At 34.2% G+C, this 14,140-nt stretch overlaps 1 protein-coding gene across 1 annotated transcript; it reads left to right on the top strand.

The window, feature by feature from the left end:
• Positions 1-12,785: 12,785 nt before the first annotated feature.
• Positions 12,786-13,811, top strand: LOC123683026 (ornithine transcarbamylase, mitochondrial-like). Its single transcript, XM_045621925.1, has one exon. The coding sequence runs from the start codon at positions 12,786-12,788 to the stop codon at positions 13,809-13,811; it is 1,026 nt and encodes a 341-aa protein (XP_045477881.1).
• Positions 13,812-14,140: the final 329 nt, after the last annotated feature.

The following is a 14,140-nucleotide window of genomic DNA, read 5'->3' as shown; positions in this document are numbered from 1 at the left end:
AATAATTATGGAGGAAATTGTGAAAAACCTGACATGGATGAGGAAACATTCCAACTATATAGGGCTGAATTCTTGAGGGATTTGATCAAGACCGAAGAAGTTTATAAGGAAATTGAGCAGAAAACACGACTTCAAACTGATTCCGCTGATTGGCATCAGCAGAGGAGGAAATTGTTGACGGCTTCAATATTTGGAAAAATATGCAAAATGCGTGGTACGACAAGTTGTTGCTCAACAGTTGAAAGCATTTTGTATAAACAATTTTCTGCAAAAGCTATAGATTGGGGAAAAAATAATGAAGATCGAGCGAAGCGTCTGTTAGAAAATGAATTATGCTCGAAGATTACAAATAGTGGCCTTTTTATTAATAAAAAATGGCCTTTTCTAGGTGCTTCCCCAGATGGCGTTGTTGAAAGAAATAATCTTTTAGTTGAAATCAAATGCCTTTTTCAGCAAGAAATAATAAGATAAAAGACGCTATTCAACAAAAACAAATTACATATTTGGAAGAGAATGGAGACCAGGAATATCGATTAAAACAAAATCATAATTATTATTTTCAAGTTCAGGGACAATTAAATATAGCTGAAAGAGAAAAATGCTACTTTGTCGTGTGGACTTTGAAGGACTTTTTATTTATCGAAGTCAACATCGACAACAAGTTTTTCGAAGAAAAAATGTTACCAAAACTCGAAAAATTTTATTATGACTGTGTTTTACCTGAAATTATTGATCCAAGACATACGAGAGGCTTAAAAATAAGGGATCCTCAATACAAATTAGATCTTCAAGATGAGCAAAAATTGAAGAGAAAAAAGGCAAATTGAAATTGTTCAATTACTGCTCCCCTGTGTATAGCTATTGCTTGGATCAGGACTCCTTTGGTCGAATTCAATGGTTACAGAACAACTGTATAAGATTTATCGTCGGGATTAGAAAATTTGAATATGTATCTCATAAGCTGGTAGAATTGAGTTGGCTTCCTATGAGACTTCGTTTCAACTATCATGCTCTCTGTACTTTCCATAAATTAGTTGTGAAGAGAAGACCACCTTATCTCTTCAATAAGTTGCAATACAGAGCTAATGTTCACAATGTTCATATCAGACATAGAAATTTGCTTACATGTCCTCATCGTTGAACCTCAACATTTCAAAGAAGTTTCAGACACAACATCTGTAAATTGTACAATGTTATACCTTATGAATTGAAACAACTGATCACAGATTCAGGAACAAAATCAAAGAAAACCTGCTCAGTTCCTCCTAACTCACCTTCCATCTCCGAGAGGGTACAAAGGAAATTTTTTTTTCAATACTTTATGCTCTATTATTATATTTTTTTAATCAATGTTATTGGATGGATAACACACAATGTATGTATGTATTTAATTTTTTTTCATTCATGTATCAACAAGGGTTAAGTGGTAGAACACCTATGGGTGAACTTCCCCTTGAAATTTCTTTAAAGAAATAAAGGCCTTATTATTATTATTATTAAATATATCATTATCAAGCAAGCTTCATTATTTATTTGAGTTATACAAAGTTCTAGTCTCCTATGAATTCCTAACTGTAGATATTTATGAAATAAATTCATCAACATTCTTGAAGAAACTTAACAATTTTGATTCGTTCAAAATTCATTCCATTTAATTCATAAGGGTTTTTAACAATTCAAAAAATGAGAATAATGGTACCTATATCAAAGCTTATTTGGATTCGCAATTTGATATGAAGTAATTATGGAAATGAAGGGTCATTTTCAAAACCTAAAAAAGAGTTCGTATTTCTCAAGTCTATTCTTATTATAAAGAAACCGTCTTTACAACTTTAATCATAGATGACCATTTGACAATCATTTCATTTCATCAAAATGTCAAGAATGCGGCCACATATTCCGACACGCACTAGTAGAACACGAGAAAGAAACGAGATCATCCCAATACGTTACAAATTCATTCAATCTGGGCTGAGGGCCTAATACGTTCACGATATATTCACCACAATAGTCAACCCCCACCCGCTCTAGCCCCTGCACGTCGCGACCCCTCTGCTACCCAAGCAGTGTGATGTAAACAGACTCTTAACTGACCAGTCATTGCTTTCCGTGTGCTGCCATGATAGTAGAGAGCAATCTGGGCTATCTTGCATCTATCCATTTTTGGTATGTATAAATTGAATGAGCCATACCAAAATTAAAGTCTAGTAAAGTCGTTCTAAACGTACGAATCACCTTGTAGGGTTTCAATTGCCCCAAACATTGTTTTCAAACTGTCTTGACTTTGACTAGTAAATATGAAATTCTCAAAAAATCTGATTGTCTCCTTCGGAATCACCCTGTATACGGTGTACCTATCATATTGGGAATATATTGGAAAAGCTGAACATTTCTTACCTAAAATTGATATGATTCTGTCACTACGAGTCATCATCACAAAGAGCGATAGGGTGAGTTGATACAGATTTAAATTAAAAAAAAATTATTTATACTGCTCAAATTTCTGATTGGAAACTAGATTAATAATAAAAATAATAAGAAAAATCTTTATTAGTTATTCAATGACAAAATATTGTGACAAATAAATAAGGCAAGGTTCAGAACGCAATTGGGTGGATAATGATCCAACCAAATCAATAGTTTGATTAAACTTGAGTTAAAGTTGAGTAAACATTTTGATCAAATGCAACTATTCAACCTGAAAAAAGAATTCTCATGAATGAACGAGTGTGTAGATATCATTGAGTGTTATCTTTTGGGAATAATGGTTCACAAAATTCTAGTGCTATTATTAGTATTTATTCAGGTCAATTCAATCATTGTTATCATTGAGAAAGTACTGAATATGATGGTACCACGCGATGAACGGAAGTTATCGGATTACCTCCATAAAACAGAAGAGCCATTTCGAAATACATACATACTTTCGAAATGGTTCATTCGAAAGCGATAAAAATTGATGAGACAACAATGAACGATTGTTTGGATCGATTCTGTCAATGAATATATCGCTCATTCAATTCCTTCCAATAAGATAATTAATTTAGAAATGATCCGTTAACATTTTTGTCGTTTGATTTTCCGATTATATGTATGTTAAAGGTTTTCCAAAAGGAGGTTTCATTTTGAATAACCGCTATTTGGGCAGTTGTCAGTTTTGAACATTTGACTTATAAAAACTCCGCCATTACAAAAAATGGTACGATACAAGCTTCAAAAATGCAATGAAATTGTTAAGATTTACTACCAAAATGAAAATTTTGCAGTTCGCAAAACTAAAGCACTTTTGGCTAGTTGTAAAGCACCTTTTTGGGTCGGCAATAGTGAAACTGGTGGAAAAAATTGAACTATTGGGACAAGTTAGTGATGTCCCATCCTGTAACCTGTATCGATGTATTTGCAGACTAGAATTAAATTCTCTGGCTGCTATCGACGGCTTCGTATTCTGTTTGGTTTTAATTTTTTCATTGTCATTATACCTCGGTCATTTTTCCTAATTTCCCTTCGGGTTATTTTCTACTATCGATCTTGGTCTTTTTACTCTTCTCTTTTCATTTCCTTCGTAATTAACACTTTCTCTTATCCCGTTGTTTTCGTGATCGTTCATTCTGTTGTACGCACTTTTTGCCAGTTTGTAATGTTGTCTCTAATGGTTGATGGAGTCTCTGTAGTCTTAATGCTTCGTTTCTTACGTACCAGGGAGCATCTTATGCTTCTCTAAATGTCTGGTTTTGTATTTCTTCCAGATTGTTGATTTCTTTTATATTCATGCAGATAATTTCACTGCCGTATGTCATTATCGGCGTAATTATTGACTTGTATAGCCTTATTTTCAGTTTCTTGTCCAATTTATTTTTCCTATTCATAAGTGGGTATAAGTATTCTTTTATCCGTTTGGCTTTTCTTCTGGCTTCTGTGATTTGTTCATTGAAGTTTAGGTTCTTGTCAATGATTATTCCCAGCTATTTGACATCGTGTTTCCATTCTAATTCCTTTTGATTGATTTTCAGCTTCATCCGTAGGTTCTCTCTCTCTTAGATTAGATTGGCTTTTGTCTTCATCAGTGATGTATTCTTCTTCTTCCTCTAGTTAGAGGCTTTATGCCTGTTTTTTCCAACCTGGTCGTTAACTTCATTGGATGCTTATATCCACGATACTTTAGGTGGTCTACCCAATAGCCTTTTCGTTTCCGGGATGCCATCTCTCGAGATTCTCGCCACACTATTATAGGACATTCTTACCAAGTGTTCGTTCCATGCTCTTATTCTCATTCTTCCCCGTCTCACGATATCGCGTACACCTTGTTCTTCGCGTATCTTCGAGTTAAGTATACGATCTCCCAACGTGTATTCCGATATTCTTCTGAGCATTTTCATTTCTGCAGTTCTTAGGATTGATTTCGTTCTATTTTATCAGGTCTCGTCTCTATTGTACATGTCATGATTGGTCTAATACAGGACTTGTAGACTCTCAACTTTGCTGATATGTTCATATGTTTGTTGTCCCATATTACATTCGCTAAGCATCCATAGATTCTATTCGTCTTGTTCATCTGGCATCTCACTTCCCTTGTTCTGTTCTGACTTGAAGATATATCCACTCCTAGGTAGAATCAAAACAACTTAGAATATTGATGCTGTGGCCTGTTGTAGTGTTGATGAAAACCTAGGTTTGTCGATCTTGGAAATTCCAAAAATGACATTACAAAGTATTTTGCATAAAAACTTAAGGCTTTCAAAGTTCAGTTAAAACAAGAACTGATCAGCAGCACCGTTGTATCTTCGCTGATTGGGTCCTTGAAATGCAGCAAAATCATCCGGATTTTCATAAAAAAAATCATCTTCAGTGAAGAGGCCCATTTTCTCCTCGAACGGTTCGTCAATAAGAAAAATTGTCGATTTGTGGTTCGAAAAATCCATAAATGATTGTTTAAAAGCCTCTTCTTCCTTAAGGTGTCACTCTTTGGTGGCGATATTTGGGCTAGCGGTGTGGATGTAACTATCTCATTTATTCAAAATGAATTGATTTTGCTACCGAGCTATGCTTGATGATATTTTATGGCCGGAATTGGAAGATATTGATATGATCAAAGTTTGTTTTATTAAATATTATTGCATTTGCAAGAAATGTTTCCCGGCTGTGTTATTTGTCGAAAAGGTGATCACAACTGGCCACCAAGATTTTGTGATTTGTTACCTTTTGACTTTTTTCCTTATGGCCAAGTAAAAGATGGGGTCTAGCTATTGCTCTACAATCGATTTCAGACCCCAAAGATAGATTTCGTGTAGTTATCGAGGACATTGTCGCAGTATATGTATTAGAATTATATTTCAATTTTCAATAGACGGTTGAGGCCAGCCAAAAGGGAACAAGAAATCATTAATGTGTAAGTTCTGTGGTGTCAACTCGACATCACCGATCGTTACCGTCACTCCTTCCTTTTTCACATCCCTGATTTCATAGTAGTAGTTGTATAGACAGCAATCAGCTGACATATCATAGAAATACAGTCCATTTTGGTTCATAACCTATTTCATTTTCATCATTCTATACTGTTGTATGTTATTGTTCAAATATGAGTATAAAAACCCAAGTGTTTTATCAGAATCTATGGGTATCCCAATCCGTGGTAGAAATAAGAATGAATTTTTGTATTCCACAAAGTTGGTGCTTTGATAAGCGTACCCTTATATGCACATACAGCCGCAAATATGCGAAATAGTCATGGAAAATTTCATGAAAAGGATATGGTGCTGCAACCGTAGCCGTGGTGGCCATTTGGCTGATATCGTATTTTATCGTTAAAGGTATACATTCCTCTTCAAAATGAAATAAACATCCATTGATTCCTCTTAAATATATTCGTTTATTATTAATATCAAAATGAATCCTCTTATTGGATAACAATTCAACACGTCATTCTATATTTTCATGGCATATTACAAACCAGCTAATTCTGCTTCCAGATTTGTGTTCAGAAAACTGAGTTAATAAATTATTTAGATTCAATATCTAGGCAAAAATATGAATTAGAACATTCAAGAAATACGACAAAAATACGAATTTCAACAAGCACCCAAACCTCCTCGCTTCACATCAGTGCCTTTCTCATTTCTCTTAGCTTCAACTTCAATTATTTTCAATCAAAGTCCATCACATTAAAGTCTGAATCCCCTAGGGAATCTCCTAAGGAATCAATCCCTTTTCAATCAACATAAATCTCCATCTGGTTCCGTGTGAGCAGGAATCCTTGGAATTTTTCCTCATGAATCACACGAATTCAAACCTTCAAACGGCGATTATTACGTTCCTCACTTATCCCCGTAAATAGGGTAAAGCGTCTCTTCATCGATTCATCAAATTTTGACACTTTTCTGGACCGTGGGCCCTGTATAATGGGCGGGTTCAATTGTTTGATAGCCGTAATAAATAATTCGACCTCTTCGGAACATGAGCTACAATTAACATGTCGCCCATTCGTTGAACAAACTACCAACAACACCCGAAATGCCACGAAGATTCGTAAATAAGAATTAAACCGAAATTAAGAAAGCAAAATTACGGTATAAATAATTTTCGTTTTTTTCTTCGTCAGGGTGAATCATTAGAATTTTCTGGAAGCGTATAATTTGTGTAACTGTGGGAATAGGAAACAACGGTGTGTAATTAAACAATTAAGATCATTTTTCAGGTAAATATCTTCTAGTTTCGGTTTCACGCCAAACTTTAATGGATGGTTTTGTGTTGAAGATGAAGTGCTAATTTGAATGTTGTTGTTCACAGGTGGATATTTAGAAGAGTTAGCTTTACGAATTAATTGCTCAGGTAAATGATTTTCCTATAAATGATAATCATTTTGATATTAAAAAAAAACATGTTTATTTCAAAAGAAATCAGGGCTCTTCCAGGGCTCCAATACCAACTCGCCAAATCAGTAACGAACGAGGAAGAAATGTTAATAACATAAATATGGACTTGCCAATAATTCTTGAATGGGGATCCAATAACTTGGTGGATTTCAATGCAGACAAAACACAAGCATGTCTTTTCTCTAGAATGGCCGATCTCAGTATGCCCAACATAAGCTTGTCAGGAGTAACTGTGCCTTTGAAGTCATCCATCTCGATCCTTGGTATTACTGTCAACAATAACCTTTCTTGGAAAGATCACGTGAGATCAATTACCAAAAGTGTATCCCAAAAACTTGGTTTTCTGTTTCGTGCTAGGAGCTATTTCACTTCGAGTCAGCTACTTATGATTTATAAGGCGCAGATCCGACCTGTCCTGGAATACTGCTCCCATGTTTGGAGTGCGGCACCTAAGCATATTCTGAAACTGCTGGATTCTGTCCAAAAAAGGGCAATTCGTCTCGTCGGTGATGCCTCGCTTACAAACTCGCTTTTCAGAAATTGCATATCTCAACTTTTCATCTATAGAACTTTTACAACGCTAAAAAAGCCAGTTTATTTACAAAACGAATTTGCAAAATTTGAAATTTTTTTTTTGAGTTTCTAACATGGTTAGAATGCGTGGTCCTTTAATTTTTTGAAAATTGGATTGAATGAAACAAAAAAACCGCTCCATGGATTGAATTGAAATTCTCTGGGGGTTTTGTGGCGATATTTAACTGTAAAACGCACACTCAACATTGATGGTTTTTTCGTATATGTATAATGTATATATGTATAAGTTACATTATTTCAACTCAAATCTATAAGTGTACTAAGCAAAAGTAGATACAAAATTTTTCTTTTAGTTACACAAAATACAATATCATGTCGTACTTACGAACAAAATAAAACATTGAAGAAATCGAATAGTCACTCAACACTTCGAAAGCTTCTTTTCCGTGACATTCTTGAATGTTTTTTAAACAGTCCAGCAGTAATCTACCACCATGTGCATGTCCCATCTTCCTTGGTAGCGGTACTCCATAACTTTAATAGCTTGGTGAAATCTTTCAACTTGTTCCTCACTCCTGTCTCCTAAATTTTCTGGAAAACGGTCTTGGTGGCTGTGTAAATAGTGTATTTTAATACTCATATTGTCCCTTTGGGATTTGAAACTACTAAGCATCTTGTTAACCATTTCAACATAATTTTGAGCTTTATGTTTGGCTAGAAAATTTTCTACAACTGCAACAAATGATGTCCAAGCTTCTCGTTCAACTTGATTCATTGGAGTTATGAAGGCAGGATCCTTAATTAATTGTCTTATTTGTGGGCCGTCAAATATCCCTGCTTTGGGTTTTTCTGTGCTCAACTGATTCATTTTTAATCCTATTTATGCAAAACTTGACCCAAGAGCCTTTACAAATTGCTTCATAAAGCCCAACTTTATATGTAACGGAGGAAGTATGATTTTTTCTCCTACTTACTCGAGTTAAGGGATTATAAAGGTCAGTTCAGGTACCTGATAGGCAATGGTTCCACTATTTACAGAATTACCTAGAATTTACTCAATTACAGACTGACAATAAAACCATTTTACCTACATTAATGAATATATATTTTTTGTAAGATGGAATTTAATTTCAGGGTTAATACTTTATATTTATTGTTTTATAGAATGGTCATATGAGGCAACGTTTCGGGCAGTACCCTTTTTCAAGCCTTCTTATTTAGATATTTATATACATAATCTATCTTTGATAGATTATGTATAGATTATTATACCTTACATTTAAAAGTGAACAGGGTAAATAATAAATCAATATATAATTATTATAATATAATAATTCTAGAACACTCATAAAAGAATATACTGAATGAAACCCACATTGGTAGATAAGATGATATATCTAAAAAAGTAGAGCTGATAAAGAAAAACGGATTGCATCTACTGATTTAGCGTACCAAATAGTTGAAAGCAGCTAAAAAATCCCAGGCACAAAAAAAAATTGTTGTTGCCCTTTGATTATATATCAGATACCCTTGAAGGGTTTTGATGATGATACTTTCTAATCGAATATTATCGTACTTTTAGTTTCATTTTTATGCTGCCTATTTGAATAGTCTTTTTTTAATCATAAAATACAAGAAGGCGAACTCTAGTGTATTCCTTCTATTCAATGAACATTCTTGTGTTTATTTTAGCGAAATTCACAAAAAAATATTTTCGGGGTCTTCGCAACAAGATATCGACAAGAAATTAATTTATTTGAAAACGGGGATTTATTCTATCAATTAGCAGATCAGGTACACCTGAAAAGTTGCAATCATGATGAGTTGAATGTTATCATCTTTTCAGTTCCCATTTTAGCCACATTCAAGTTTATTTCTTCTATTCAATCTATTTTCCTTTCGTTTATTACAGCAAAATCTCCGGCAGAAATTCCCAGAAAATGCCTATCGGGGGCTACACAACAAATCAGATGATATCTATCGAGTCTATTGACCGAATTTCCAAAGAAAACTTCAGGTAGGTCATAGTACCGAAAGGACTTCGCCCAGTTACCACCCTCGTTGTCACAATAAGGGGCAAATATTTACAGAGGGCATTTAAGGTAATTATTCAACTTAATGACAATAGCCACAATCTTCACCAGAGAATTGAGTAATTATTTGTTGTCATTGCTCTACAAAACGACCATTTTTTACGACCTTCAGTATCCTTTCAAAGCAGAAAAGGATGAATTTCAAGAATATGAAAAAAGGCTAAATTGTGCAATGTCACGTCTTGTTATGGCCTACAGGAACCGTAATAAAATAGACATATACCTTACATAATATTTATTTATTTTACTACTTCTGCGTATACTTTTTTCTTGTCCAAATTTTGACTATCTCCATCTGAAATAATTGGTGAGTTAATCAAATACTTTTACTAATTACAATTACAATTAATTATAAAACAATTTCAAGAGAACATTTCCAGATCATTAATTGCTAGATTAATGATCGCCAGATTAATGATCTCCAATATGACAACAAGGTTTTTGCGTAGTTGTCATTTTTTGATTTAAGGAAATTTTGGTTGAAAAAATATCGATTTAGGAAAATTAATAATAATAATAATTGTGTGAGGGATTTTTAGTGAGTATCCAAACAAGATCTTGGAGTCTCACACTACCGAGAGTGCGGACCCTCTCGGCGCCCATAAAAAGTTTTCCCCTCACACGAACGTAAAAAAAAAAAATAATAATAATAATAAAGATTCTTTATTTTCTACAGGTATATACCCAGTTACAGAAAATCTTACAACTAACATTACATTTCACCATATAATTATTATCAAGAAAAAAATATATATACATAATACATGCCATGCATATGAGAAATTAAATTTGACAAAAATTGAGAAGTAAAAATAAAATGACCGGAACATACAATGGTGGAATTAATAGAGGTAACAAAATCCATACACTATATTTTTTTCAATATCAAACACCAAAATTTTTCAAACCAACCATTACACTTCATTTCAACCAAGTAAATAATCCAAAAACCTTCCTTTGAGAAAAGCAAAACCATCACAATTTATATCACAACAACCCGAAATATCATTGAACAACGAACACATATGCCTTATAGGCGACTGAACAAGAGGATTCGTTCTAGGAATCTAGGAGTACTATCAAGTACAAACTTGACATAATAATATTGCAAATGATGAGATGTTTTATGATGTAGGTAAGGTATTAAAGGTATCAATAATCAGGCGTAAATAAGAAATCGTCCGTTAATAGAGATAATTAATACCTATATGATTTACGTTAAACTGATTCGTCATTTTCAGATCGACAGAAGTGATACCGTGCATCATTTATTAAAGAGTTTTCCAATAAAAAGTTTCATTATGATATTGAAAAAAGAAAAAATTTTGAGGCAAATCAAAGCATGTTTATTTTTAAGAGAAAGGTATGTATGCCATTAACAATGGCAAACGAAATCAGCCAAATGGCCGCCAAGTTGAAGCATAACTTCCGTTTCATGAAACTTTCCATGACCAATTCGCACATTTGCTGTATACCTAGGCTCGACAACTTCACGAATTCCATCTTCAAGGTCTTGAATCAATTATGGGCATCGTTATAGACCTTATCTTTCACGCGGTCTTGAAGAAAATGGTCTGAAGGTATTAAATCACAAGATCTCGGTGGCCAATTATGTCCACCTTTTCGAGAAATAACACAACAAGAAAACTTTTCTTGCAAAATTGCTATTGTTTCGTTGTGCCACGTAGCGCCGTATTGATGAAAATAAACGTTGTTCATATTAATATCTTCCAATTCCGGCAATAAATTAAAATTAATTATAGCTCGGTAGCACAAACCATACTCCGTGACAGTTGCACCAGCCTTTTCGAATAAGTAAAGTCAACCCAAAAGCTGCACCAATCAGTAACATGTTGGGAATGGAGCTACTTTTCAACAATCAGCCTAGGATTTTCCGAGCTCCAAATGAGACAATTCTGCTGATTAACGCAGTTTTCGAGGTGAAAATGAAATTGAAAAGCCTTGACACCTAAGTCTTCATGCAAAATACGGTGTAATATAGTTTGTGGAATGCTTAATTCCCAAGCCCAAGAAGTAGGAATCGACAAACCTGGGTTTTCGTTAACACTACGTTCTACAACAGTACCTAGGGTTTTGATTCCTCATATCACATCACAAATGCTCAAATTTGTTCACCAGTATTTCCGGCTGAGAAAGTATATCGACGATCCAAAATAATATTAGTTTGCGAACCGTGACTGCAAAATTTTCACCATTTTTGTAGTGAATTTTAACGATTTGATTGCGTTGTTCATGCGTGTATTTTTTCATTGTCATGAAAAAAAGCTTGAAAAGTGACAGCTGCCTAGATAGCGGGCTATTCAAAATGAAACTTTTTATAAGAAAGCTCCTTATTAATTAGATCAAGAATGTTGAAATATCTACTTGCATATAGAGTACAGTCTGGGAGCAAGAGGATCTTGATAATTCTTTGAATTGTTATTGAAATAATTAAACTTTGTTTCATCTTTGCAACTCCTATGGCTCAAAATAGAAGCTATTTTCATGAAATTACGTACCAAAATATTTTGCCCCCTTTTTAAAATCCAGATCTTTTATAACATATGCAATGTGGTCTTCAAGTCACCGGATACAAAGATTTCACCTTGTGATCAGGACAACGCATTGGTGAATTCCACTTAGTAATGGTTTTATTAGCTGGACGAAAGAAGTCATTTGTACTAGTTCTAGAATATGAACTGAATACACAAACTACAATTAATATTCTTTTCGCATCAACTACCGGAAATTTTTTTAAGCGTTGCTCACTGCACCTTCCAACGATTCTCTGTCTGTTGTCGAGAATTTCCATCAGTAAAACGTACGCACTTGTCCATACTAATAATGTTTGAAGCTTAAAAGGATCTACTGGAGAATATTTCTGCAATTCATCATAACGTATTTTTCTGTGAAAGATGAATGGTCGATGACTAATAGAGGTGTATATTTGATGTTAAATCTTCAATATTTCTTCTCCTGTCTTCTTTAGTTCATTTTTCAGAAAGAAAAATCATGTATCGTATGTCTCAGAAGTTTTGGCACAAATTTAAACTGTTTGGAAATTTTTTTGAAAAATACTAGGTCTTTTCGTTCGATGCATTGACTAAAATTTAAGTATGAATTCTTCAGTGAGTCGGACGTTATCAGTTGAGACTTTTTCCGCCACAAAATTCGAAAATTAAAGGCATTGTAACAAAATGGAACAGATGTCTGTTCAGAGACGAGCGCACAAAAAAAAAAGAAGAAATTCTCTACATCGAGTCGAAATGCCATTAATTTGACAACAATAATGTCATATCACATACGACGTTACATTCTCAATAAACTAAAAACAAAACTTCCGAAGTATTATAGCACAGTTGAACAACCAGAGCATAACCTTTCCCTAGTTGGAAGAAACTTCTTAGAACCCTTAGATTTTACTGCAGCTGAACTAAAATCACTTTTCTGGACTGCTTCCGAATTTAAGACCATATCAAATGATGAATACAACATCCAAGACTTGGAAAACAAAACTGCAACCCTTCTTCTCAGTGAACCAAATATCCATTTTCAAAGTTCCATACATTTGGCCTCGAGAATTCTAAAGATACCCATAAATGTCATCGTGGATTCAACGTGGGAAAATTGGCAGTTTCCCAAAGATGCTGGAAGAATTTTGGGCAAGACGTGCGATATCATATTCATCAAGAGCAAATTTCATTTGAAAGCCAAGTCTTTAGCTGATGGTGCGAAGATCCCTGTGATTATAGTTTCCGACAAGAGATATGCTAATCTCAGGGCTTTATCCGATATTTTCACATTGAGAGAACAGTTTGGATTCCTGGAAAACCTTCATATTTGTTGGATCGGAGCACCTACATCACTTATTAACACCTACTTACTCAGCATGCCCCAATTTGGCATAAAACTCAAATTTTTCTGCTGTCATTTTCTAGGGGAAAAAGTGAGTCCTATTGCTCTTTCCAAAGTTCGTACTTTGGGAAAAGAATTCCTCGAAAGCTGCAAGGAAGCATCCAGCATGGAAGATGCGTTAGCCCACAGCAAAATTTTGGTTATGGGAGCGAACCTTGGTGGACAGAAACAGATAAACGAAGAGAATTGCAAAGCAGCAGACCATGATTTCTTCATTTTACACAGTATGCCAAGAACAGATATTGAAATATGCCCAACGTTGTTTGAAAGTGAGAGGAATCTGACTTGGGCGTCATACAGAAATTGCCAGTGGATTTTGACTGCTTTTTTTGTGAGAACATTAACGAACTACAAACATTTTACTAAAGAACCGAATTTTATTGAGGAGAAAGCAAAGTAATGTCTGCTGCATGTTTTACCCAACAAAATTTTGTTGATTTTTTTTCATATTATGATCTCAAAATACAATTAATAGCAAATTCTTATATTATTACCAATTCTTTTATATTTGTTATAATATTTTTTTATTTCAGAGTTGGAGTAAATAAAATAGAAAAAGTTCAAATAAGTAGAGGGACATTACTTCATATCATACAATTATACAGGGTGTTTCATTGGTAAATGTACATACGTTAACCTGAGGTAGAGCTACCCTAGACGAGTCCAAAAAACCTATAAAGGGTGTTTCATTGGGAAACGAAAATACTTCACAGGTGCATAGATGGCACC

This window comes from Harmonia axyridis, chromosome 6 (genome assembly GCF_914767665.1).
Source record: "Harmonia axyridis chromosome 6, icHarAxyr1.1, whole genome shotgun sequence".
Lineage (NCBI taxonomy): Eukaryota > Metazoa > Arthropoda > Insecta > Coleoptera > Coccinellidae > Harmonia > Harmonia axyridis.
This window is presented reverse-complemented; position numbering and strand designations above follow the sequence as displayed.

Bases quoted from the DNA above. Each gene is read 5' to 3' on its own strand.
- LOC123683026 (XM_045621925.1), top strand. From the start codon at position 12,786: ATGTCATATCACATACGACGTTACATTCTCAATAAACTAAAAACAAAA.